This window comes from Corylus avellana, chromosome 2 (genome assembly GCF_965113065.1).
Source record: "Corylus avellana chromosome 2, dhCorAvel1.hap1.2, whole genome shotgun sequence".
Classification (NCBI taxonomy): Eukaryota; Viridiplantae; Streptophyta; class Magnoliopsida; order Fagales; family Betulaceae; genus Corylus; species Corylus avellana.
The window spans coordinates 42,709,511-42,736,656 of record NC_142491.1 but is presented as its reverse complement, the minus strand read 5'-3'; the positions used below and the strand labels follow the sequence as shown (position 1 = coordinate 42,736,656).

At 35.7% G+C, this 27,146-nt stretch overlaps 4 protein-coding genes across 5 annotated transcripts; 2 read left to right on the top strand and 2 right to left on the bottom strand.

Moving 5' to 3' along the window:
- Positions 1 to 5,160: 5,160 nt before the first annotated feature.
- Positions 5,161 to 11,271, top strand: ARF17 (auxin response factor 17). 2 transcript variants are annotated; one of them, XR_009440790.2, is made up of 4 exons: positions 5,161 to 6,414; positions 8,961 to 9,710; positions 10,328 to 10,375; positions 10,987 to 11,271. XR_009440790.2 is itself a non-coding variant. In XM_059601177.2 (3 exons), exons 1-2 carry the CDS (start codon positions 5,350 to 5,352, stop codon positions 9,669 to 9,671), a joined length of 1,776 nt encoding a protein of 591 aa, XP_059457160.2. In that variant the 5' UTR covers positions 5,161 to 5,349; the 3' UTR covers positions 9,672 to 9,710; positions 10,987 to 11,271. The 2 variants fall into 2 exon arrangements, 1 of the variants encoding a protein (XP_059457160.2); XM_059601177.2 differs by lacking the exon at positions 10,328 to 10,375.
- Positions 11,272 to 14,113: 2,842 nt separating this feature from the next.
- Positions 14,114 to 18,981, top strand: LOC132168113 (Co-chaperone GrpE family protein). The gene is made up of 3 exons (XM_059579194.2): positions 14,114 to 14,507; positions 16,721 to 17,233; positions 18,402 to 18,981. Exons 1-3 carry the CDS (start codon positions 14,265 to 14,267, stop codon positions 18,609 to 18,611), a joined length of 966 nt encoding a protein of 321 aa, XP_059435177.2. The 5' UTR covers positions 14,114 to 14,264; the 3' UTR covers positions 18,612 to 18,981.
- Positions 18,982 to 19,882: 901 nt separating this feature from the next.
- LOC132170315 (pentatricopeptide repeat-containing protein At1g19720-like) lies at positions 19,883 to 21,925 on the bottom strand. The gene has a single exon (XM_059581282.2). It carries the CDS (start codon positions 21,923 to 21,925, stop codon positions 19,883 to 19,885), a length of 2,043 nt encoding a protein of 680 aa, XP_059437265.2.
- Positions 21,926 to 25,190: 3,265 nt separating this feature from the next.
- LOC148587758 (uncharacterized) lies at positions 25,191 to 25,697 on the bottom strand. Its single transcript, XM_088513637.1, has 2 exons — positions 25,526 to 25,697; positions 25,191 to 25,344 (listed from the first exon to the last, which is right to left on the bottom strand). Exons 1-2 carry the CDS (start codon positions 25,650 to 25,652, stop codon positions 25,193 to 25,195), a joined length of 279 nt encoding a protein of 92 aa, XP_088369763.1. The 5' UTR covers positions 25,653 to 25,697; the 3' UTR covers positions 25,191 to 25,192.
- Between the last annotated feature and the right edge of the window lie 1,449 nt (positions 25,698 to 27,146).

Here is a 27,146-nt window from a genome sequence, read left to right as displayed (position 1 = left end):
TTTAATAACCACATAATTCTTAGTGGGATACAAGTAAGATACAAGTAGGCCACCTAGAATTGAAGTTCTCTATATAATAATATTAATATATATTTTATATTAAAAATATAACATTAAAACCAGATTGTTTTGGTGGTTTGTTTTAAATGCGAATTAGAGATATGATTTCATCATATTAACATTTTTTTTTTTGCACTTTTGATCCAAAACTATTTTAAATAAGCTACAAAATTGGCACAATGAATGCCAAAAACACCTAAAAAAGCCTACAAGTTTATATATAAAAAAAGAATAAATTAAAAAAAAAGGGTTATAAAATAACCGCTAATCACCTAAGCGGAGCAGTTGCGATTAGTGGTTTTAACCAATAACCTCAACTGCTTGTCAGCCCAAAGTAATTCTAGAAGGCATACATGTATCCTACTTGTGTCCTTCCAAGAATAATGTGGCTATTAAAATCACTATTAGGCTTGTGCTTGATCATTATTAGATTTTGATCAAATAGTAATTTGAATAGCCACATCATTTTAGAGGGACACAAGTAGGTCTTCTAGAATTACTTGTCTACCCATATTATTAAACTCTTTTTTTTTTTTCTTTTTTAACATCAAAATAGATAGATGATATTTGTATTTAAAGCTCTATTTAGATATTATATAAGATTGAAAATCGAGATTACTCGATTATAATTTATAACAATCAAAATGTGGATAGACTCACCCGATGAAGAAAATAAACATTTCCCTCCATTCCAAATTGCTTCCGACAAAAACACCCAGCATACTGATGAGTCACCAATAAATCATTTTGATTCCGAATATCCATCAGAAAGAGGGTCAACCCGGCCGGCGAATTAACTGTAAACATCAAAGCACCGAGATCCAGCCAAAGAACAGGCCGTCGTACTCGTACGGGAAGGCGACCTATTGCATGTAAAGAGTGATTGTGCGCATCCGGAGTCTGACAAACCATTTAATTCAATTAAATTAAATGTTTTTTGGGCGGTGAGATTTAAATAAAAACACCCACGCGCGTACTTTACAAAGTCATAATCGAGCTATATTTATTGGGAGACAATAAAATACTAGTAATATTATTTTCTTATTATATGGTACATTTTCATAATCATGTGACTATAAATAGGCAGTATAATTGTTCCATCATAATGTAGTTTAATAGACATAGCCCATAGGGCATTGACAATGGTGGACACAGGACTTTAAGACCCAAACGCCTCAAATTTTTATTTGTCTTCTCTTCTCTTTATTTTCTCAAAACAATAACATAATTCAGCTTTACTATTATTCTCGTATCTTAGCTATATTGCACTAGTGAAAATAAAATTTTGTACTTTAGTAGTTATTTTGATTATTGTTGTTGGATATCTTCTTAGGTCCTTTATTTGTACCTATTTTATTTTTTTTATTGAAAAAATCTTTTGAGTGAAATCATTTTTCAATAAAATGACTTTAGCTGCAAATATTTTTTGATATTTGGCTAGTATGGAAAATTAGATAAGACGATGGGTGATAGAAAGTGATAATGGCGACAATTGACGACCTCCAATGAGCTCTGGTAGTCTCGTGGCTAGAGAATGAATTGCAAGAGAGAGTTTGTGCAATAATGAGAAGTTTAAACTTAAAAATAAATAAATAAATTTATGACAAGTTTAAACTTAAAATATACATAAAATATAACGAGTTTTTTGTCCAAGCATACGATGGCTTTGTTTCTTTTGACGTAAAATGGTTTATGTCAATAAAATATTTTCAAATAAATCATTTTCCTTGAACAACGTTTACCGTACACACGGAAAATCAATTTTTAATTTTCTTTCAATTTTTTTATTTTATTTTATTTTTTAAAATTTGATATATAAATATTTTCATTGAATCATATTAAACTCTAAATTACGAAAATGTCTCGACCAAGTCTTAGAGGTGTCGGAACCGAGTCCCACAAGGACTCACCCGGGACCCGCTCGGACCCCGTTAGGATCAACTCGTGACCCTAGCAAGATCTACCCAAGACCCGACAGGGACATTTTCCTAATTTAGTGTTTAATATGATTTTGTGTACGCACCAAATATTGGAAAATGTTTTATAGCTGAAAATGTTTCAACGTCGGGGACCCGACCAGGACCCACCTGATTTTCCGTACAGGCCAAATATCGAAAAATGTTTTTCGCTGAGTCCCGGACGGGTCTTGGCCCTCTTGGGCGAGTCCCGGTTAAGTCCCGACGAGGTCTCGAGAGGTCCGGTCGGGTCCCGATTAGGTTCAGTTGTTTCCCGGGCAGGTCCCGAGCGGGTCCTAGGCGAGTCCCGAACAAGTCCCGGTCAAGTCCCGACGGGGTCCTGTGCATGTATTGGCAGGGTCCGTCAATTTGAGAATGAGATGTTCAAAGTCGAAAAATTAAATAAGAATTTTCGGTAAAAAATAAAATATTTTTTGTTGACCACTATTTTACATCGCAATAAACATCGTAAAATACATAAATCATTTTCTAAAAACCATTTTAAGTCGAAAGAAACGGAACCGAAGTCTTAAATTCAAATTCTTTTTCACATCCAAGTTTTAAACAATTATGACTACTTAGACTCTTGATACAATTAGATTTCATCCTTATCTACCATCCATGATATAATCATCTATCACAAATCTAATGCTAGTTTTAAAAATTATGTCAACTTTAGGCAATTACAGAAACAAAAACTTGAATTAATTGCAAGAATAACCACCTATTTTGTTCCACAACACATAAATTTGAACATCAAACAAACAATAAATTTTAAAAAATAATATATATAAACCGCATTTGCATACCTTAAGTCCGCATGTACAATCCTGAATATTGCAGCCTCATAACATTGCAATAAGGTAATTTACTTTGAGTATATTTGGGCCCTGTTCGAATACGTATCCAAATGATTCGAACAAGTAAAGTCAAACGGCTCGAATACCCGTCCAAACAAATGAAAGCCAAATAAACTCTTACAAAAGATTGCCATATTGCAATACCAACCTTATTGTAGGATCAAAATCTCTATAAAAAAAAAAAAAAAAAAAAAAAACTAATCAAAGTTAAGAGATGCAGAATGAAACCAAGTTTGAAGGAGTGAAGACTTCTTTAGCTTAGCTGACAAGCAATCCAACGTGTAGCAATGTCAGCTTCCTTACGCACCGAATAAAAAGTGAAGAGACATAATTAATTCTGTTGAAATAACTAAAAGATATCATCCACAGTAATACCGCAATATCTCAAGCGGCAACAACAAACAAGTGTTTTGTTTACTCATAAATCACAATAGATGCGCATTGATAAAAATGGAATTTAACCAAGATGACACTTTTTAAAGCATTAATTCAATATCTGTCACACAATCATTATTATCTCTTTACCATTAATTAGACCGGTACCTTACACATAACATTAAATATTATTAATTTTTAAATAATGAAACAATTATATACAATATACAATATTAAATAAATCATCTATAATTCACTAGTGAGCACTGATTGGCAGCACGCGCGGGCGTGGCACGCCCAGTGCAAAATTTTTTTTTTTTTTTTTTTTTTTAAGTTCAACAGCACGGGCGTGCAATGCACGCCGCGTGCTGTTGATCTTTACCCTTCACTAGTAGTCTAGTAGCAATGATGATACTTCTATTTCAAATTTTAAAAGCTTAATAGTGTCATCTGATAAAATAAGCATTCAATTATCAAGTATAACAACTTATCAATTATGGGTGTGTTTAACATTGGGATTTTAAAGATAAAAAGTACGATTTTAAATTAAGAGTTTGTTTGGCAGTGCGATTTTAAAAATTGTGTCACATTTTAAAGTCGCACACGTTTGATAAAACATGTTAAAATCACACAATTTTAAAATTTTCGTTTTTAAAATCACAATCACAAATACTCTAAAATTGCGATTTGGTTTAAAAACGCATATTATTTCTTTAAAAACGCACTTTAAATCATAGAAAATAAATTGTTTAGGATTGCATTTAAAAAAAAAAAATTACGTTTTCAAATTATAGATAAAAAGATGCGCATAATTTTAAAAAGCAAATCGTGATTTTGAAAACCAAATCACAATTTTGTTAATTATATTTTTAAAAACCACATTTAAAAAATAAATAAAAAACCTAAACGAACTCTAAATGAATTTGAATTTCCTATAATTATTTGTAAAGAGCAAGAGAGAGAGCCTGTGGTCAATCGATTTATTAAAAGAAAAAGAAAACGAAAAAGAAAAAGAAAAAGAAAGGAGGAGTCATGCCTGCGCAAACCATATAACGACAGCCAAGCATCAAAATCCGGTCCGTACAAAGGGGGGCCCACAAGATTACGTTTAGCGCCTTTTTCTCTGTGCTCATAACAGACAGTCAACAAACCCCTCCCTCTACTTATGACATCCCTCCAAATCTCAACCGCCTGATTCGTTGACTCGCCCCACACTGTCACTACCTTGATTGTCATTGATTTCTGCATTTACGCCAAGTGGCGAGGACGGCTTTGCGGCAAGGCAAATGCGAAAGAGGGGGAGGGGCTTTTTGGTCATTTGGAAATAGACATGCTTTATGTTTCCTCAGAATGGGATCTCTGAGTGCCACCCTATTTGTACCCCCAAAACCGTTTTACAACGCACACATCGGTCTGGTGTCTCACCCTCTTCGTACTTTTACCCTCAAAGTTTGAGCACTCAAAAATTTTTCTCATTTAAAGCCTCAACAGATTTAATGAACTCCTATAATTTTTCAAATTTTATTTTATTTATAAATTTATTAGAGTAATGAGCAATACTAAATATTATATTATAGTCGCATTTATTAGTGTCTCTGGATAAGCCATAAAAAGTTAGAATTATATATATTGGTGTAGATAAGGACTGTTAGCATATGAGATTATCTCTAAGCAAAAAAAAAATCATGGTTAATTTGTTGCGAGATTTTAAAAAAATGTTAAAACAGAAGCGAGTGAAGTACACGCGGCGCATGGTAAGAGTGGTGGATGTCTAGTCCTTGGCATTCTGATGTAGTTACGTTGGTCGTGGCCAAAACTGTAATTTGCTGACCAATCAGAGTGCATCCTTTAATTTCGCACTTCCCGTTTTTGCCTCCGTGCCCGTTCTCCGACCCCAAGACGTTTCTCTCTCTCCAGCTCAGACACTGCATTTGTAGACTAACACTCACCCACACACAAACACTCTCACACTCGCACTGGGGGTCTCCGACTCCCTCTCCGCCCATATGTTAAAAAACCCTAACCAAACCCATTCTCTCCATTCTTCATTGCTCTGGATCAAATCAAATCTCTCTGATTCCCAAACAAATCCCTAGAGAATGCCACCGCAGCTACCGCATCCGCCGACCAATCCTCGCCGTCTCGACTCCAAAATCTGGCGAGCCTGCGCCGGAAACTCCGTCCAAATCCCCGCCGTCCATTCTAGGGTTTACTACTTCCCCCAGGGCCACTTGGAGCAATCCTCTTCTCGCCCCACCTTCCTCCCCTCTCCAGTCCACTCCAGGCCCGCCGCTCTCTGCCGGATTTCCGCCGTCGACTTCCTCGCCGATCCGATCACCGACGAGGTCTACGCGAAACTCGTTCTCCAACCTACTAATCCGCAGCACTCCTCTCAGTTCCTTGAACCTTCCAGGAACCAATCCGATCGAAACGACGCCACAGGAGAGAATGATAAGGTCGTTTCCTTCTCAAAGATTCTCACGCCGTCCGACGCCAACAACGGTGGAGGCTTCTCCGTTCCGAGGTTCTGCGCCGACTCCATCTTCCCACCGCTAAACTACCATGCTGAGCCGCCGGTCCAGACCTTGTCCGTCACCGACGTACACGGCGCGGTCTGGGAATTCCGGCACATCTACCGCGGCACGCCGAGGCGCCACCTGCTTACCACCGGCTGGAGCAAGTTCGTGAACTTCAAGAAGCTGGTCGCCGGCGATTCCGTGGTGTTCATGAGGAACTCGACGGGCCAGATGTTCGTCGGAGTCCGCCGCGCCGTGCGCCCGAGCAATGGCGATTCCGCCGCCAGGTGGACCTTGCATATCGGCGGACCAACGAGAGCAAAGGCGGAGGAGGACAATGCCGAGGGGTTCTCGAGGAGCGGGAGGGGGAGGTTAACTGCGGAGGCGGTGGTGGAGGCCGTGGAGCTTGCAGCACAGGGAATGGCGTTCGAAGTGGTGTACTATCCGAGGCCGGGGTGGTCGGACTTTGTGGTGAAGGCGGAGGTGGTGGAAGAAGCTATGACTGTGCTTTGGACCGCCGGTATGAGAGTGAAGATGGCAATGGAAACTGAGGATTCATCGAGAACGACGTGGTTTCAGGGGACGATTTCGGCCGTTTCGGTGTCCGAAGGGGGGAATTGGCAGGGCTCTCCCTGGCGCATGCTTCAGGTATGCGTATAGCTTAGCGATAATGTTTGTTTGAGCATTTGTTTAGTTGATATCTGTGGTTTGTGTACTCTGTGATATGCTAGGAATTACGGATACTTCAAAAGGGCTGAAGTATCGTGTCGGATACGGATACGGCCAGGACACGGCCAGATACATGTCCCGTACTTGTCCATAAATATTAAAGCGACATGGCAGGATACTTTGGTGATATGGCCGGGACACGATTTGGGCAGAATAATTTTTTCTTGACGAAAATAGAGTTCTAAATGTTATTATAAAATGCTTCAGGGTTAAATATTTGAACATCTGAAGATCTGATAGCGAATTGATTGTTGTTATTTTCCGGATATTTTTGAATGTTGTGTTTTGGGGATATCAATGAAAGCTAAATATGGATGATAATTATCGTATCTTTTATTGCTTGAATATTAAGTTAGATATGTTTTTTAATATTTAGCTACTTGTTATGTGTTTCCTAAATATAATATATATTTAATTATCAAATATATATATATATATATATATATATATATATATATATATATATATATATATTTAGCTGTTAATTAATTAGTGTGTAAGCTGTTAATTAATTAGTGTGTCCCGTGCTTCTTTTGATACTTAAAGGGAGTTACTTTTTGTATACATCTTATGTATTAGAGCGTGTTTGAGATTGCATTCGAGAAACAGCTCTTTTAAGTTAAAAAGAGCTTTTGGGCAAAAACTTCATTTTAAAGTTTTTGCCAAAAGTGCGTTTTAGCCATTTTTAGGCTTTATGGACCCTTAAAAGCGCTTTTAATTTTTTTTTACCAAACGTGTACTTTTTCTTTCAAACAGACTTGTTGAGTGTTAGAAGCACTTTTATGCTCCTCAAACACAATCTCAAACAGGCCCTTAGAGTTGTGCTTGGCCCCTTTGCACCCATTAATATATGCATTACTTATAAAAAAAAATTAATTAGTATGTCCCAGCTGTATATCAATCATAGCTTTTTAAGAATTTCCATATCACCATATCCGAATCGTATCGCATCCGTATCTTGTGTCGGTATTGGTGCTTATTAGATGATATATTTTATTGGACTGTTTCTGTTTTCCATTTTAAAATGATTGATACGCCGTATTGCTGTTTAGATTGGGGCCAGGCTTCTTGTTTACATGAGTGTAATTTAAAATTCTGGAACCTGACCTTTTTAGGAATTCTGCTGTATTTGTATGCTGATTGAGTAAAGAAAGAAGATATAGTGTTAGAATTCAAGGATCTTATATATCAAGATAGGATGTCAGCAATGTAGCTACCACATTCTTTATGTTTGCTGATAAAGCTCTCTTCTGTTGATGTGTTGGAATAGGAAGTCTGCGTACACTCTTGAGACTAGTGTGCCCTTTTTTCTTGCTTCAGTAGTCTATTATGACTCATGAGATGTTATTGACATGGGCATAAAATCTCATTTCGTATTTTAGGGATATTTTTTAGTGATGAAGATTAATTTGAATGTACAATTGTGTTTGGATGTTTGACAAATATATAAATGCCATGTTAAAGTCTTTATTGAATTATAAACATCTTGCGGTAGTTTGGTGGTTGTTTACAAAGATATAAATGCTCTGTTAAAATCCTTATTGAATTACTACATGTTGTAGTTGTTTGATGGTTGTTTATTGTTATGGAAAAGCATCAGCAAGTAATGTTTCTAAATTTCATAGGAAGGCTCTTGAATTGGTCAAATGACTTGCATATTTGCTCACATAGTAGTTTGGCCCCTTTTATTTTTCGTTCAGTGGAAGGTGATACATTAAATATTATATTCAATTGCAGAATTTTCTGTGTACTTTTGCATTTGTGCTTGATGTGAATTGCCCCTTGTAAGGGAACAAATCTGTTTATTTCCGTGCTATGAAGTTTATTAGACATACTTTACATACCCTGCAGTCAGGTCAGCGTATGAGCCTTGGTTGAGCATTACAAAATCGGACTGTCTTTATAGAAATGATCCATAATGGGAGTTGTATGAACTGTTTATACATAACATGTGTGCATGTTTGTGTGTGCAAACACTGTACAACTTAATGTTTAGGTTGTTTTGTGTGCTATATTATGTGTTCTGATCCTTTTGAGATTTTGAAGTTTCCCAGCTTTGTTGCCCTTTCACGAACTTAGATCCTGATAATGATAATACATATTGGTAGATTAAACACACACACTTCAAGTTATTGTACATTTATGTGCTCTGGCTGTCTCAATTTATGCTGTTGATTGTAAATCATACATTGACAGCAAACTCATGTTGAGCAGGGTATTGGCAACTTGCTTATTCATTTTTCACTGTGAAACTTGATTTGAGCAGTATAATTATCTTTCTAATTTAATAGTAGGTGAACATGTGTATCTAGTGTGGTTGCAGTGATATGGTAGGTTATATAAATCTTCAACTATCTCTTAGAATTGTTGAGAGAAAATTGTAATACTTGTATCACAAAATTTTATTGACCTGCTTTCCCTATTGTCTGTTTCCGTTTTGATAATTCTTTGTCTATATATCTTAGGTTACATGGGATGAACCTGGAGTCCTGCAGAATGTCAAGGGAGTGAGTCCTTGGCAAGTTGAATTCCACCCACCATCTGAACCACTCCATACTGCATTCCCTCCCTCAAAGAAATTTAGAACCCCACAGAATTCTGGGCTGCACACAGATGGAGAGGCCGACATTTTCTATCCCGTCACAACTAATTCAACAATGGGGCACTTGAGCCAATCATTTTTGAATTATAACACTTTTCCTGCTGGCATGCAGGGAGCCAGGCAAAATCTATTCAGCAAATCCAGTTTATCCAACTTACTAAGTGAAAACAATATGTGCATTGATAATTCCTTTGGAAACAACACGGTGCCAAAGTTGAAAACTGTGTCTACTGAGCTGAATATTGGCAGTTCACTCTCTGGAAATTTATCATCAGATAGTCAGAGTAGTGTGCACTCCTTCGGCACGGAATTTGTTGGGACCCAGTGCTGCACCTCAACAAAAGTTGGTGCTAGTTGCTTTCAGTTGTTTGGTAAGATCATCCATATGAAGCAACCTGTTGAAAGTGGTTTTGATGACATTGGTTGTACAGAAGATGATGGGGTTAAAAGATACAGTGAAACTGAAGGCATAATAAACAACCCACTAGATCTTTCTTTGACTTACACGAAACTGCTTGATAGACTTGATGTCCAATGTGAGAGAGCCTCAGCTGTTGAGGCATGTACTTTGTGAACTACTTGTTGCATCTTTGTCATGAAAATAACTGTACAGGTATGTTTTTTTCCCGACTGGATTTGACTAAACTTTTAGTTCATATAATTGCATTAATTAATCCTAGTTTCCAAAGAAATTTTGTACAATTAGTTGTAGTTTACATCCTTCTGAAATTTGATATGATTCTTAGGAGTTTGGCTTATTGGTAGTAATTAATTTATGATCAGTTTTATATAATATCCTTTCCATTGAGAGAACTTATTCGAGCCTTGTTGTACCTTTTGGGTTGTATACATTTCTTCTGTTTTGCCATGGCATTGGATAGCCAGTTCGATCTTAAAAGTTTTCAGTGTAGTTTCAATTCTATTTACATAGAAATCATACTTTTTTTTTTTCAGCACATTATAATCATACTTGATTGTATTGTTAAAAGTGTGTGTCGATCATTTTTGCAGTGGATTGTTCATCCTATGCAATTACCTTCCCTTTTCCAATTCGGGGGTATAGGAAAGGAAGAAACATGATTTTAATCAACTTCATCATTTTGTAGTAATCTAGAATATTAATTACAACATTTTCTTGAAAAAAGCATTGAATAGAAATCTTGTTAAATTCTCTGCACATCTAGAAAACCTATATCTTATTACATTAACCTACTCTTCTTTTTGCAACAGGAGGTATATGTGGGATTTTTTCTGGGGTTGGTATTGTCATATACATAGGTAGCAACCTTGTCTACTTAATTTCGTTGTTTATAACTCGAATATTGGATTATGTATTTTTGACATCACATGCTACAGAATTTCGTTGGTTAAATTACAATTATATCTAGGACCTGCATTAAGGGTAACATAATACTGTAATGGCCTCAGTGAACTGTGAAAAACAGAATGTTACCTATCTAAAACGAGTATCTTTTCTCATAACCACGATACTGAATCAGACACATTGTAATTTATGGTATATATATGGAAACTTGAAAGTTGGCTTCTGCATCTAGAACTTGAAATTATCTTGGCTTGTCCGGAAGTATCATAGAAACAACCATGTAATATAAGACACGACTGATACTATAGTGTGAGAATCATGAACTACAGCTGCTGACAGCCTAACTCATTGATGGGCTTTAAGATCTGTCTATCGTTCAATCAAAATTAGTGTGTGATAAACTAAATGTTGGAGCTCAGAGGTTTTAGTAACTTTGTTTCAGCCATCATTATTTTTTGGAACCCGGTTCACTATGATGAGGAAGCTCATGCATCTTTTGCCATCATATTATGAGATTGAATTTCAGTTCCCTTGACTTACTTTTTCTATTTCCTCTTTACTGCAGGTACTTCAGGCAGACAGGCAGACAGGCAGGCAGGAAGCTGATTACCATCTGACCCTTGCAGTAGTTACTTTGTTAGGCTGGTTTGTTTTAGTTTGTCATGTTGGAAACTTGAACCTACTTGGTTTTTGGTGTCTAAATCAAGTGCTGATGTCTATGTGAGATGTTATGTGATGTTTGAAATTACGGTATTTGACTTAAAATTTGGGGCTATTTGGTTGTGAATGGGTAGGGATTAAAGCCTATTCCTTGACAAAAAGCAGTCAAGTCTAATTCAAATTGCAGTCATGGGAAAGACCATTTCATGAAGCGATATATATCATGACAATGCATCTAGAATTAAATCTGATTGCTGTTTACTATTTGGACTTCACGTGTTCTGGAATGGAAGCTTTTACTGAAATGAAGGGTCATTCTGGAGGACGTGTACCGACCTCTTGCTGCATCTGAACCTAACAAATTGCTGAATATAAACTGAGGGAAGCCATTGTGTTGTGATGTCAAACTTGTCAACAGCTAACCACTTGCTGTACATGCTAACGGGTGCCGGGGTACCAACATTTGCTGCTTTTGTAAATGGTGAAGATAATGAGTACAGTATATCATTCATTTGCATTAGGGCTAGGAGTCGGATAATTCGGTTACGAAATGAGATTTTCGCATTTCACACCGCCATGGTCGGTAAAGTCATAATTTTTACCGACTTATTCCGCCAACTTTATTTTCTATTACTGACATGATTATGGTGACAGTTGGTAATGTCGGTAAGCAAAGAAATGGAAAAGTTGGTCGGTAAAGTCGGTTCGGTTAGAAAATGTTATTCCGCCTACCAAACCGAGTTTGTTGGAAATAGAAAAAGTCTACTGCCTACTAGCCATCAATTAAGCGGTGTCGGTCAGTACTTGGCCGATAAGCGGTAGACAGTTATTTTGCACAGCCCTAATTTGCATATTTTTGTAAGAGTTGGCCATAATGAATATGGAGATGATTTAGAGCATTCACAATGGACTCCTCAAATAAAAGTTAAATTAAAATTCATTTTATCAAATTTAGAGAGCCACTTTTAAAATGAGTTAAAACATCAAACTCTCTATTCATTTTTCTACGTTAGTTTAATATTATTATTTTATTAGTTTTAAACCAATCAAGAGAGAGGAGGGTAAAAAATAAGCTTAAAAAATTATATAACTTTAGCTTTTTGGCTCTTGGAATGTAAAGAGCATCTATGACAACAATTAAATATAAAGTAGAGAATAGAGCTTGTTAAATAGGTATTTTCATGAGTTTTATTAAATTTTTAGAGAAAAGCTAAATATAGAGAGCCTATTGTGAATGCTCTTAATGATATATTTGAGATATATCTCTTCCTTGCATTGAGAAGGTTTTGGATTCATACCGTTGGATTTCCTCTACTAAAGATGCTTAACTTTTCAGTTATGCGAAAGCCAGTTTAATATTGTTTTATAGCCTCATGCCCATAAAGGCCTGTCTACCCTCAGGAAGGATTGAGCATCCCATCAAGATAGGACCGCTTGTGTAACGACCAAGGAAAAAAATGTTATCCACATCTGTGCTATTACTATAAAATGACTAGTTAATTTGGATCTTTTCTTTAATTTATTATAAAGCTCAGTTTCACCTACTAACTAGACAATGTATGACTTAGCACCCATAATTATCTTTATAAATCACTCATTCTATGTAGGCTTCTTCTCATCTTCATAATATGGGACTGAGGTGTTACAAACTCCCCCTCTTAACCACTTGTAACGACCAAGAGAAAAAGTGCTAGCCACATCTGTACTATTACTCCAAGAGGACTAGTCAATTTTGAGCTTTCCTATAATTTATTATAAAGCTCAGTATCACATAATAACTAGGCAATGTGGGATTTAGCATTCATTACTATCTTTATAAATCACCAACTCTATGTGGGCTTCTTTTCATCTTCCCAATATGGGACCAGGGTGTTACAGCTTGGATGTTTCACTAAATGATGGAACTTTAACTGACCGGCAACCCCTAATGAAATCGATTGATTGACAAACTTCCAATTGACTGACGATTGCCTGGCTGACGGTGTTTTTCATATCAGACCTACTTACATTATCTTTGGTGAGAAGGTCACAAACCTAGACTGAGGTATGCATTATATTCCCTTATCATCTAGCTTCTTACCCTCTTAAGTATTACTCTACTGACTTAAGCATTAGAGTGTCAACTGTCAATGTTTTTCGATGAATCACTCGTGTTTGTTTTTGTCTTTATAGGTATTCTTGTTTGGATTACCTTGGTACAGTCAATTATATCAACAACATACATTTTTGACACATGTCAATTAAGTAAACTATGTTGAATCCAACACAGTTTGGAGGAAACTTTGTAAGAAAGAAAGAAAGAAAGAAAAAAAAAAAAAAAAAAAAAAAGAAGGAAGAAAGAGGAAACTCCATTTATCCTCCTCAATCTATCATCCAACTTGTGATGTCTCCTTAATTTTTCAATTTTGTTAATGTAGTCTATTGATTTATCACTTGAGTTTTCAAATTTTGATTTTACGACACAAAATAACAAAAATACACTGTATATGATAACAAAATTTAAAAAAAAAAAAAAAATTGATAAAAGACGAAAAAAAAAAAAAAAAAAACCCATAAAATAAACATCACTTTAGTCTATTCCAATTTTTTTGCCCCTTTTTTGATTTTGTTTTTTTTTTTTTGGATTTTTATCTCTTTTTTATTTAATTTGTTTGTTTTTTATGCAGATTATTTTTGTTATTTTTGGGTGGAAGGGGAATTGGTAGGCTATATTAACCAAGTTGAAAAACTGAGAGGATATTACAAATTAGGTTATAGATTTTCAAAAAGAAAGTGTAGTTAAAAAAAAGAAAAAAAAGAAAAAAAAAAAAAGTCCCAAATCACGGGTTCTTGAGAAGAAACTAGAAACTAGAAAGTACACCAACCCACTTCAACAACAACAATAATAACAATAATTAAAAAATAAATAAAAATTAATCGTAATATGAAAAAAAAAAAAAAAAAAGAAAAGTAAAAACTTGTGGGCTTTTCCATTTTCCAATATATAGTTTCAACTTTCATCGATGATTTTCTATGAAATGACAATTCACGAAATAAAAAGGGATTTGATAAGAAAGAAAGAAAATCGATATAAACGAAGACCCAAATCTACTCTACACCGGCAGCCCGGAGCAAGCTCCCCCTTACAAATAACGGGTGTAGTAGATTTGGGGGGTTTTATCAAAGAACTCATTTTCTGTCTTAATGGCTGTCCCTCTCTCGAACCACTCCTCCCTCTTCTCTCCTCGCCTCTCTGCTTCCTTCTCATCCCCAAAGCCCTCCAAAACCGTAGCTCATTTTAAACCCCTCCATTACCACCATTCCCCTCATCTCTGCAAACCCATTCTAGGGTTTCGTCCTCTCACCAAACCATCCCCAATCTCCAACAGTACCAACTGCAGGCGTTCCTTCCAGTTCCATCTCTCTGCCCGAGACTCCGTCCCCACCGTACGCCTTTCTTTTCCCTTATTTTATTATTATTATTATTTTGTTTTTTCGCTTAATGCTTGTTTCTCTCTTTTACCAGTTATTTATCTAGAAAAAAAATGTTATACTATAGTTTGAATGCCTTTTTTCTCTGTTTGAATGGTCTTAAAGCTTATATACTCTGGTAAGATTAATTTTGGATTTAATCCACGTTTGGAATGCGCAAAGTATGTTTACAAGTCAAAGCAAATTACTGAATTAGTAGGATTGCTTGGTATCAAACTTCTTTGATTGCGAAACTTTGGTAAATCATTTTTACTTCTGGATTAGGCCTGTGTGAGTTTTTATACATATCTGTTAACTTGTTTGGTAAATTAAGGCCAATTGGCCAAAGCTGATGCGTGTGAGGTGGGTATGGATTTGGGCAAGTTGAAGCCTGGGTTTTGTCTTTTGCGCTTTTCATAAGATTGATTTACTTAAAAAAATAAGGTTTGTTTATAATAGGAGCACAACCCTGGTGCTCTGGGGTATATAATGGAACACCCAAAAGCAAAAACTAATATCTAAAGTTCAAAAGATCTAAGAATTTCTACAAGTTTGAAAAGAGAGTGAACCAATAGCCGCCGTTCAATCATAGAGATATCGTGAAAACAAAAGCTTCAGCTTCCCTAACATTGACTCACCCCTCAAGAGTGCTTGCATTCATTTCTCTCAAAATGCACCACATCATACCCAAAGGAATTAACTGTCCAAATTTCAACACTAAGTTATCCGCCAAAAGGTCCCTTCCAACATGCCAATAGTTCGACCACCGATCTGTGCATGGCTCACCTAATACCATATAAACAAAATACAAGAGTCTACATTTCCTAGAGGTTCTTACAATGAAAATATAATTGACTCACTGATTCCCTGTTTGATTTTACACATGCGACACCAATCTGCGATGTCTATTCCATGCTTTCTCAAATTATCTGCAGTAAACTCTTCCCCAATGCAGCTATCCAAGTGAAAAATGCCACTCTTCCTCAGAGCTGTATATATGACAAATTTATTCCTAAGGAAAAACTCCGTTGCCCTCCAACACTTAGAGCCTTACAGTATCTTTTGATCTCAAACCTCTATTTCTTATAGCAGGAATCCAAATCATTTGTCCTTACCCACTTGATGATCTTGGTATGGTATATTTCTTCAAGAAAGCAAACCAAGGATTTAAGTTGTCAATCTTGCACCACTCTAATAAGCCTCAGATTCCTGTGAAAACTACCATTTGACCACTCCATAATGCATCTCTTTCCATGCAGTGTGGAAAAACTCAGGATATGCCTCCTTAACAAAGAATCTCCAGACCAAAGATCTTGTCAAAATCAAATTTGCAAACCTATAACATTTGGAAAATTTTCCTAATTTCTTCTAATATTCTATTATTCTTCCATTAACTAACACCATAAGATCCTCTACGTGCATCAGAACACCATCCTCCCCAAGAAGTCCCATACTTCTTATCTATCATCCTCCTTCATAGATTATTTTCTCTCATTTAATGTTACTACTATACGGTTCTCTCACCCCCAACCCCGTTTTGAGTGGGAGCACGAATGGTCTGCCAATTTAGTGGAACTCAACTCAACCCTACATCCCTAAGAAGTTGGGAGGCTGGATAACTTACTCTTAATAAGTGAACTAAAGTAAAAAGGATGCGGGTAAGATTAATTGAAGCTCCTTGTTGAAAAAATAATGTCTGGCTAAAAGTAGGTTTGCAGGTGTCTTTGTTATTCAGATGTAAACAGGTGCAATTTTGTAAAGAAATACCTGTTTTGTAGAGAAAGGAAAGGGCAAATGTAAAATTTCAAAATTAAGAATGCCATGATGTCCAGTACAGGTAGTTGGTATGCTTTAATCAATCACTCATCTCCATAATTGTATTCCCAATTGTATATGCATTTACATTTCCTTCCTACCACCAAGAACTTATGTTTTGGGTTGGTTCCATATGATTATGAAATCCTAATTTTGGTATATTGAATATTCTTTTTTATTTTGCTCTTTTATTATTTTGAATTTGGGTAATTTTTTTAATTATATCATCCATGCCTTTTCTCACTCCCTATTGATACTAAATATAACAGTAAAGCGTAAATATCCATTGGCATGAATTTAAATTGCAATTTTAACTTAATTATTCACCTGACATAATTCATAGTCATTTTTTTTCTTAACTTTCTTCTACCTAGACAAATGGTGAGGAGGAGGCTAGTCAAAATGATGTAAAAACAGCAGAAAGTGAAGCAGATCAACAACAACAATCCAGTTTAAAGATCCTCATTGAAGTTTACAAGGAAGCTATTCTTGCTGGAGATGAAAAGACTGTATCTGATATTGAGGCCAGGATACACATAATAGAAAATGAGAAGAATGAATTGGCCCAGAAAGTATCTGCTTTATCAATTGAAATGACTACTGGAAAAGAGAAATATATCCGCTTACAAGCAGATTTTGATAATTTTAGGAAAAGATCAGAGAAGGAGAGACTTACGATAAGGTCTGATGCCCAAGGAGATGTAATTGAGAGTCTTTTGCCCATGGTGGATAATTTTGAGAGAGCCAAGCAACAACTTAAACCAGAAACAGAAAAGGAAAAAAAGATTGATGCAAGTTATCAAGGTATATACAAGCAATTCGTGGAGATAATGAGGAGCTTGCGTGTGGCTGCTGTAGCAACAGTAGGAAAGCCTTTTGATCCCTCGGTAAGTGAAAGCTTTTGATACATGTATCAGTTTCATGTTTTGTGTTAGTATTTATTTTGTCTTTTTGCCTGCTTGTAATATGAGGTACCATTAGCTTGTAATAATTCCCCACGAAATTCATCTGTTAGGCATTACTACTAAGCCTTGACTTTAAACTTGCAACAGAAAATGCTATAATTTTTTTTTCTATATCTATTACATCACATAGACAATATTTATACCAGAGCACTAAACATAGACATGCTAAATACATTCATAGTCACTTAATTACATCAACTGTTTGACTTACACCAACAACAATCAATACAACACCATTTTCATCACTCATGCCACATAATCAAAACCTCCAATTTGTAAAACCAACTGAATGATCTCAACACATAAACAAAACACCAAAATCTATAAACACAAAACTCTACAACGATCAAACCCTCTCAAACTTCACAATATAACTTCAAATCCCAAAACAATCACATGTAGCTCACCAAATCATCAACAACAAACATTTAACAAAATCTCAACAATAATACTTAAAACTAAACAATCAAATGGGAAGAAAAATCCGTAGAAACTTACCACTTGAAGTTTCCTTTTCTCCAAGCTTGTTTATGTTTGACGCTTATAATTTAGCCTTGTTCGAACGAACACGTGGTGCCTGGCTGCTTTAATGCGAATGCCAAGTCTCACCTATTTATAATTTTAAAGTCTTAAACCCTAAAATTTAATACTCGGTCACTCAAAAGCCTACAAGTCGTATTGTGCTCCGTCTATTTACACCAAAATATATTTTTATTTTTATTGGATGGGTGCATCACATGGCTTGATTGGTTTCCCAGTGCACAGGCCTGTCTAAAAAACAAAAAAAAAGAAACAAAAAGTTGGACATCCTTCTCAACTTTATGCATCGGAAAGTCATATTGGTCTGTTATTGCTTTTAGGGTTTAATTCTCTTCTCATAGGGGAAGTTTACTACTCTTAAACAGGGAGTTGTCCCAAATCATGAAACATAAAAATAAGATGTGTAGTTGCCAAGGATGACTATCGTGTGGTAACTGAGCTTGTAATTTGCAGTGTTAGTCACTAGAATCTGAATTGATATGCATCTTGATAAACCTTTCCACACCATCTAACATCATCGGTTGGCTTTCATTTTTTTTTTTGGTTATAGCTGCATGAAGCCATTGCACGTGAGGAGTCTCAAGAGTTCCAGGAAGGGATTGTAACTCAAGAATTCCGCCGTGGGTTTCTGCTTGGGGACCGGCTTTTGAGACCGGCAATGGTTAAAGTTTCTTCGGGACCTTGTAGTGTGAAAGCCCCTGCAGCTGCTGACAAATCCACCGACCAACCTGCAACCGCTGCAGGAGTGGATGAACGATAGTTTTTCCAGCTCAAGCTCAATTTGATGTACCAGTATATCCAGTTTATAAGCAAGCCTACCTGGTATTTTCATCAGCTTGTGAAGCTTTGTTGAACTCTTTTTTTGTTCTGCCCGGGCAAATTGAGTTCCTGGGCATCTAGGCTTTACAAGTTAGTTTTGATTTGCCACATCCAGGCACATATTCATATTTTTGTTTTCGAAAGATGGCGATGACTCAATTTGTATCTCAAGAGAACATTCATGTGGGCAAAATGTTACTATCACAGGTGGCTTGTGACGACCGTATATATATATATATATATACACACACTCTCAAACACGTTTGTGCTGGTTGATGTTACATTTGATGCAACTCTTTTATAATGTTCCATCATTTTTTTTTCTTTTTCATAGAACCAATATATACTGTTCAAGATTATACTTCACATGTTCACCGTACTTGTTGCTCTTGTACTTCTCTTCCTCTGCCCTTAAAGCACCCACAATATTGCTTCCAAAAAAAAAAAAAAAGTTCACTATACTTGTCGAAACTATTTTATCTGATAATTACTCAATTATAATTTATTTATATTTATATACTAAATGTGAGCCTACATTTACCCATTGAATTACCATCTAATTTGCAATGCTCTTTCAACCTTTCAATTTTTGCAATGTCTCTCTCAATCTCTAATTGAGATAGCAAATGTCCTTCTTCCATTAGGAACATTTGTTAAGTTAGAGGGCTGCATGCATCAAGCGACTTGCATGTGATGCTAAAATGACCATTATACTTTTATAAAATTTATAAAAATACAAATCTATAATTGCCAGCAACGGGTTGCCTTTCCCTTTTTATTTTTTTATTTTTTTCACTGAGAGTTTAGGGAGACACTGCAAATAGAGTATTATTTCGAGGGGTGCTTATAGTTATCCTTACTAAATCTATGAGTAAATAATAGTGGATGTATATATATACATTAAATGTAACGCTTTATGACATTATACTCAATAACCATTTTATTGGATTGTTATTTTATCGTCTATCATTGAATTAAATATTATCATCCATATGTATATGATTATAGCCGTATGCTAAATTTCACATAAATATGACATTTTTTACTATACATCCGAAACTTATATATTTAGTAGATTTTTAAATATAATAAACCCACTTTTTAATATTTTTATAAATGAGATGATTTTCAATATTCAATCATCTTAATATTTAGCCAAGTATGATGAATATATGATCATATAATTTGGCAAAACTTTTCGGGACGGAAATACTAACTTGAACCGCACTTGGCATACATGCCAATCAAAGCACTTCCAATACTACTATTTTTGAGGACTTCAAACTGATTCTTTATGATGTATCCATGAAGTTCTCTCCCTACTCTAAGAGCTGCCGCATCACTACACGCAGAGAGAAGAATCAAAAATGTAATGGAGCTTGGTTTGAGGCCTTCCAGCAGCATCTCATTAAACAGTTGAAGAGCCTCTTCCAGCTGCCCATTGCTGACATTGCCTGCAAGTAAAACGTTCCAACAAATTGTGTTTCTGTCCTCTATTCTCCTGAACACTTCAGTTGCAAAACCCATATTCCGGCATTTTGTGTACATGTCAACCAAAGAAGTTGAGACATAGATGTTAGACTCCAACCCATTCCTCAATGTGTATCCATGGATCTCCTTCCCTTGGCGCAAGAAATAGAGATCAGCACATGCTGCAAGAGCACCGGTAACTGTGACGGAGTTTGGTCGAGTCGACAGAATGAGCGCCTGATTAAGAAAGTGGTAATTGGATTGCATGGTCTGGAACAATTTAAGAGCTTCATAACTAAGCCCAGATTGTTGAAAACCAGAAATCAGAACATTAAAAGATACAATATCCGGCTTGAAACCCATCCGGACCATCTCAGACAGCAACTCATATGCCTCCTTCTTTTGCCCATTTCTTGCATTCCCAGCAAGCAATGTGTTGTAGGTTATCACATCAGGTCTTAATCCTTTATTTTCCATCAATCTAAGAAGCCCTAATGCCTTCTTCATTTTACCCTTGTTCACATAAGCTGCAATCATCTCATTCCACATAGCAGTGTTTTGATTCTCTGCCTTGACAAAAACTTGTTCTGCATAATCTGTCCACCCACATTTGGAATACATATCAATTAATGATCCTTCCACATGAATGTTGTTATCAAGCTCACATTTGAGAGCATATCCATGAATAGCCCTGCCTAAATTCAGATCTTTCAAGTCTGCACAAGCTGGTAGGATACTTGCAATTGTAACAAAATTTGGATCCTCCGGAAAACATAACATATTACTGAATGCGTCCAAAGCATCTTTGAAATATCCATTTTGAACACAACCGGAGATCATTCCGTTCCAAGAATTAACCCTTGGCTTGAGCCCTCTCTCTTGCATTGCTTCCAAAGATAACAGGGCCAAGCCAATCTCTCCATTCCGTGCAAAGCCTGATACAACTGCATTCCAAGAAATCAAATCAGGCTCCACTCCATTCAACTGCATGGAACGAAAGATCTCCTTTGCCTCATCCATGTGGCCTCCATCCATGTAAGCTGAAATAAGGGCAGTCCACGAAACTACATCTCTTTCCTTCATCGTATCAAAAACACTTCTTGATAGTCTCAAATCTGCACAGTTCGCATACACGTCAATAAGTGCATTTCCAACAAAAACGTCCCACTCCAATTCTTTCCTAATCACGTACCCATGAATCATTTTCGCAATCCTAAACTTTTGTATCGCGGAACATGCTTTGAGAATCGTGGGTACCAAGTATTTATTTGGTAGCATCCCCTCATCAACCATTAACCCAAACACTGAAAAAAGATCTTCCCACTGCTCCGACCTACAAAACGCCCCTATCAGCGCCGCATAAGCAGGTACAGTTCTTTCAGGAATCTCATCGAACAACTTACGGGCAACTTCCAGAGACCCCGTCTTCTTCGAGTAAAGAATGGCCAGCTTATTTCCAATCAAACTATTAGACTCAAAAGCGTTGATCTTCACAGCTTGAGCATGGACTTGTCTGCAATCAGACAAGCAGTTACTCTTCAGCAGCGAAAGACACTGATCAATGTCAGTGTCAATTTCTGAGCTTGAAATAAAATGGTTGGTGGTTCTGCTGGCGATTGAAGCAAGCTGGCCTTCTGGGTATCTTTGCGTTGCGGCGTTGAACCCATTAAAAGTAGCCGCTGGGGTTTGAAGTCTGAAAATGGGTGTCTGGCGTTGGAAGCTGTTGAGCTTATGAGAGAACGAAACGTCAGGTAAAGGAAGTAACCCATTCTGTAGAGCAGCCATTGCAAAGAAAGATACGATTCAAAATGTTCAGCTTCTCTGGTTTTGCCCGGTGCGTGCGAACTGCGGTGAGCCTGCACCTGATACAAATAGAAATATGTGAAATTTATTATTATTATTTTTCAGTGATAAAGCTTGAAGTAGTTAAATAACATTTTTCCCATCACAAATTAATTAGTGCCTCCAATATTGACCCCAACTCATCTCTTAATTTTTCTTATTTTTTCCCATTTGTTTGGAAGGATGTAAATATCAATATTTTCTGAAACTCTAATATTCACTTCATTGTTTGTTTTTTAGGCAATTCTAATGATAATAGGCAATGTGATATTGTCCTCTAGCTTCTGCATAATATTCAGTCAGGCCAATCCTTCAAGCCTTATAGACCAATGTAAGCTTGGTGGAATCATAGACAATATTCCTTAGAGTTTGGATTCTCTCCATTTATTTTACAATAAAGATTTTGTTTTGTTGTATCTTATGACATACATGATACGATTAAATAATATGAAAACATTTTAAATGACTTGTCAACATATATATTATTAAATATGTAAAACCGAATTAAAACCATAAAATGAATCATCTTCATTTCATCTTATATCACCTTGCGTGGCTCTCATCTCTAGTCATGGTCTGGTTTAAGTTCTCTTTATTGGCCTTCCACTTTCCACTTTTCACTTTCCTAGCTTGCCATATAAATATTTAAAGTAATGTTATAAACCACACATTTATCTCACTTTTATCCCATTATGTTAACGTGACGGGGTCTAGTAGCTTTTCATTTAAAAAAAAAAAAAAAAAAACACTATTGCATCTGGCCATGTCAATATAGTGAAATAACCGTGTAATATATAGCATTTTTCAAATATTTTTTAATCCATAAAATTTATAGCACTAAAATCAAATCAATCACTAATCGAATTTGACATGGAAGGATAGATCCCTTTAATTAAATTAATTTTGTAATCAAGTTGATTTTCACGTCATAGTTTTCAAGAAGATTACAAATTTATATACATCTAGAGTGTAATCTCCCATTCCAATCCTCTCCATACGCCAAAGTCAATATCTTCATTGCATTAAACAACCTCTGTATTTTCGTCGACAATGCTGTTCAAGTTCCAATCTTTCACATCTGGACATACATCTGGACATACAAAGAATGAGAACTCTGCCCCTCTTTCATCTAAAGGCGGTTTTTCTTTTCTGCAATGCCCATTAATGCTACCGTTAGATTCCATAATCCACAAATAAAAATGTTATTTAATAAATTGATATACGATCGACATGTCAGTCGTATAACTCTTAATTTTTTTTTTTTTTACAAGCCTTTGCTAATTCAAAGGTTGACTTTCATTGTTACGTCATCTTAGTTGTATAGTAATCGTATAACAGCATACTAAATAACATTACTCGTCCACAAAAGATCTTCGAGCACCATGAACTAAGAATGCAAATGGAGGTATCATGAAAATTGAACAGCAGCTCCGTATTTCGCAACACTTTTCTGTAAAAACTCATCAATCAGAAAGAGCTAAGCATTACAAAACCACCAATCTGTTGGCTTCTCTTCTTATTTATATGGAAAGTGAAAACACAATCCTGATAGATTCGTGGTGCCTTAGAATGCAAACTCAATGACTCCAAACTTCATGGACAAACAAACACTCCCTAACCCAAGAAGGTAAGAATCTTCTTCATCTTTCGGGGAAGAAAGAAGATACCAAATTTATGACCTACGCAAACTAAGAACATGCCAGGGTGACCCCACGGGATACCAATTTTGAATGGATCATACCAAAAGAAAGGGAGGTTTCAAATCTCCCTATCCCCCTCCCCTTACAACCAAACTTGTTCAAAAAAAATAATAATAATAAATACATGCAAAGCTATTCAACAATATAAGCAATTACAAGTTCAGAAATCTTGTATGACACTTTTCTCTAGTTTCTCCATTTACGTTTACTTGTCTCTGGCGTCATATATGCTGTGGAACTAATCATCTCAACAAGATGAACATATGGTCAGTTGGCCAAGTAAACCGCGAGAAGACCCAGATAATTTTTTCAAGTCACTTATCTGTATATATTGTGAGATTCTGGTTAGATCAGCAGTAATTGAGAAACCAGCCATTTTAAAAACTGCGAGAGAAAAAAACCCCTTTTTTAAAAAAACTGCACCTTCTGTCAAAATTCGAGCCTCATTTATGAGTTATCTAACAAAGTTTTTGGGCTTGAAGCATTTAGGAATGCACTTATTTTCAGCAAGACTCATTCCAAACTAGCCACATTAAATCTTAAGCCCCTAGGTAATTTTGGAACCTGCAACTATGGAATGAGTAAGATTCAATCTTAGCATCATTATGTGAGGAAGACTAGGATTAAGACACCAGGATGAGACTTACTAGAAATAGCTTTTACTACTTAAATTGAGCATCCAAGCAACTCGCATCCAACTTTTGATGGTTTTCATGACTTAATGACCTAAGTGATCATAGTCAAACGAATCCTCCTTAACTATAAGTCTATAACTACATGTTTTGGATGTCCCATTGTCCTTTATGTCCCCTTACAGGAGCAACAAATAGATCTAAAAGAGGCAAACTAAGCATTTAACGACCAGATGCATCCAAGCATGCATATGCATATAGAATGTGAAAAGGAGAAAATTGAATCATGTCATTCAAAATATGCATCTAGCCCAAAACTACAACCATATACTAAACTGGATATCACCATCCTCTTAACATATGCCTTCGAACCGCAATGTTACATGCATTTATTCAAAGGATTCGATATCACTGAACTAAAACAAATACTTGGAACATTATTGTTCTTGCGCACATGCATATTGAATACTGTAATGTTAGAGGTCAACATTTTAAATTTCTTGATTACTTATCAAAATGTGCCATGCATCGATTTCTTGCTTTTAATGATATCTCGATTACTTATAAAAAAAATCATTTTTCAATTTTCAATGATATATTCCATCCTTGGCATAACTCCCAGCTGCTACACCATCAATCCAAAGTCAGTTGGTCTTTGAGCACCAGCCTCAATCCCCAATTTCAAAAGAAAAAAAAAAAAAGAAAAGAAAAAGAAATTATGAGAATGATGCAGTTTAAGCATAATTCCACACATACCATCTTGTTTATGCAGAGAGCAACGTGTTAGCAATCAAATCCAAAATACCATGAAACATTAAATCCAAACAAACTGAACTATCCATTATATAGAAAAAAAAATGCGTGAAATAAAATTACCATCAAGAAGCTGAATTCCGGGCATTCATGCTACTGTAAATCTTCGTTATCCTACGTGTTTGGGGCTTTTGCCTGACTTGTTTCTTTCGTAAACCTAATATCTCTTGCACCAAAGGCACGTGAACCAGGACTAGCTTCCACGCCAACAACCAACCTACACAAAAACCCCCCCAAATAACTCGTAAATTCAGGTGGAAATCATAATCATAGAGAAAATCGTCACCGACCCATATCCTGATTTCGCTCCAAAACAATGGAGGTGATACGAAACCCAGTATTTGTGCATAAACGGGGAGAGTGTGATTGTATTGAGCAAGTGAGAATTAAATAGTTACCGAGAGAAATCAGGGAGAGTACGAATGCGATTGCGAGGACCGGGCGTAGAAGAAACAGCGTGAGGTAATCCCAATAAGAAAGGGAATATTTTGATGAAGAAGAAGACGACGAGGACTCCATGGACATCCTGCGCAAGTTCTTCCGAATTCCGATGTATGACTTTACGGCAGTGGAAGTGTTGGACTTGGGTGCCTTCGGTCTTTGAGTCGGTCTTGGTTTCGTCTTAGATTGTTGGGCTCAACTGATAGCAGGCTTAAGTTGTATTTTCTATGGGCCTTTGGAAGGCCTGCGTGGACAGCTCGTGAGGTTGAATAAAACCTTTTTTTTTTTTTTTTTTTTTTTAATTTAGTTTATCAAATTGATATGTGTTTAAAATATATGTGATTTTTTGTTATATATATATGTGTGTGTGTAATTTTCCCATGTATTTATATTTTTTATTTAAAATGCATATGAAAATAAAAAATAGATGTGATTCTGACATGAAGAACAAAAAAAAAAAAAAAAAGAAGAAAACAAAAAAACTAGTGGTCATAAAAATAGAGATAGATTTTTAAATTTTTTTGGTAAAACAAGTTCCTAGAAATTATTTTTTATTATTGTCAACTCAGGATCAGATCCTATCTTTTTATTTTATTTTAATAATCATATCCCTCTGCACATCACATCAAATCTATAGAAAACACATATTATCAAAAATTTCCAAAACCAAAACATATTATAGCGAAGAAGGTTAACTTATTATAATATGACAAAATATTATTATTATTATTATTATTTTTTTATGACATGTCCGCACGAAAGAGGAGATGGGAATTCGATCTAGTAACCTCTGCTTCATTAAGCATGATCTTAACCAATTGAACTACTTTCTTGAGGACAGACAGAATACCGTCCCATAATGTGTCATTTTCAACAATCATTTAAAAACAAATAAATAAATTTATTAAAAAATAATAATAATATATCAAAATGGCGGAATAAGAATGTCATAACATGTGTCGTTTTCAATGATCAATTTAAAAAACAAAGAAATAAAAATTTAAACCACAAATAAAAAAATTTATTTTAATTTTCAACTCTAATCCAAAGCTGTAACCTGTAACCCAGGTCATTCTCGCTGCTTGCATGAAGCTTCCGATTGTTTTACACCTTTTTGTCTCTTTGAAGTTCGGGTGCACATTGGGCTAACGGGCGGTGACCATTAGGTCACCCACTATTAAATATCATATTTTTCATTTTCTTAAGGCACAAGAAAACCATACAAGGAATAGAACGCAAATAATAATAAACAAGAGATATTAAGGTGGTTCGGTGTATGACTTACTTCCATACACTAAAGTTTTATAGATTGCATCTTACTTTTATCGAGTAATTTGATAATAAATAAAAACCCTTAATATAAGTAATGTGAGATAAACCCGCATATTCTCTAATAAAGATCTCTTGCCATGGATTCTAAAATTACTGAATTTATGTTCGTTGTATTAAACAACTTGAAAAGTGATATTTATTAAAGAAGTGATAGGTTATTGAGACAGTCAAATATATAAATATTTTTTTATTTACTTTGGTATTGACACTTTTTCTCTCGATAAAACCCATAAAAAACTTTTGGGT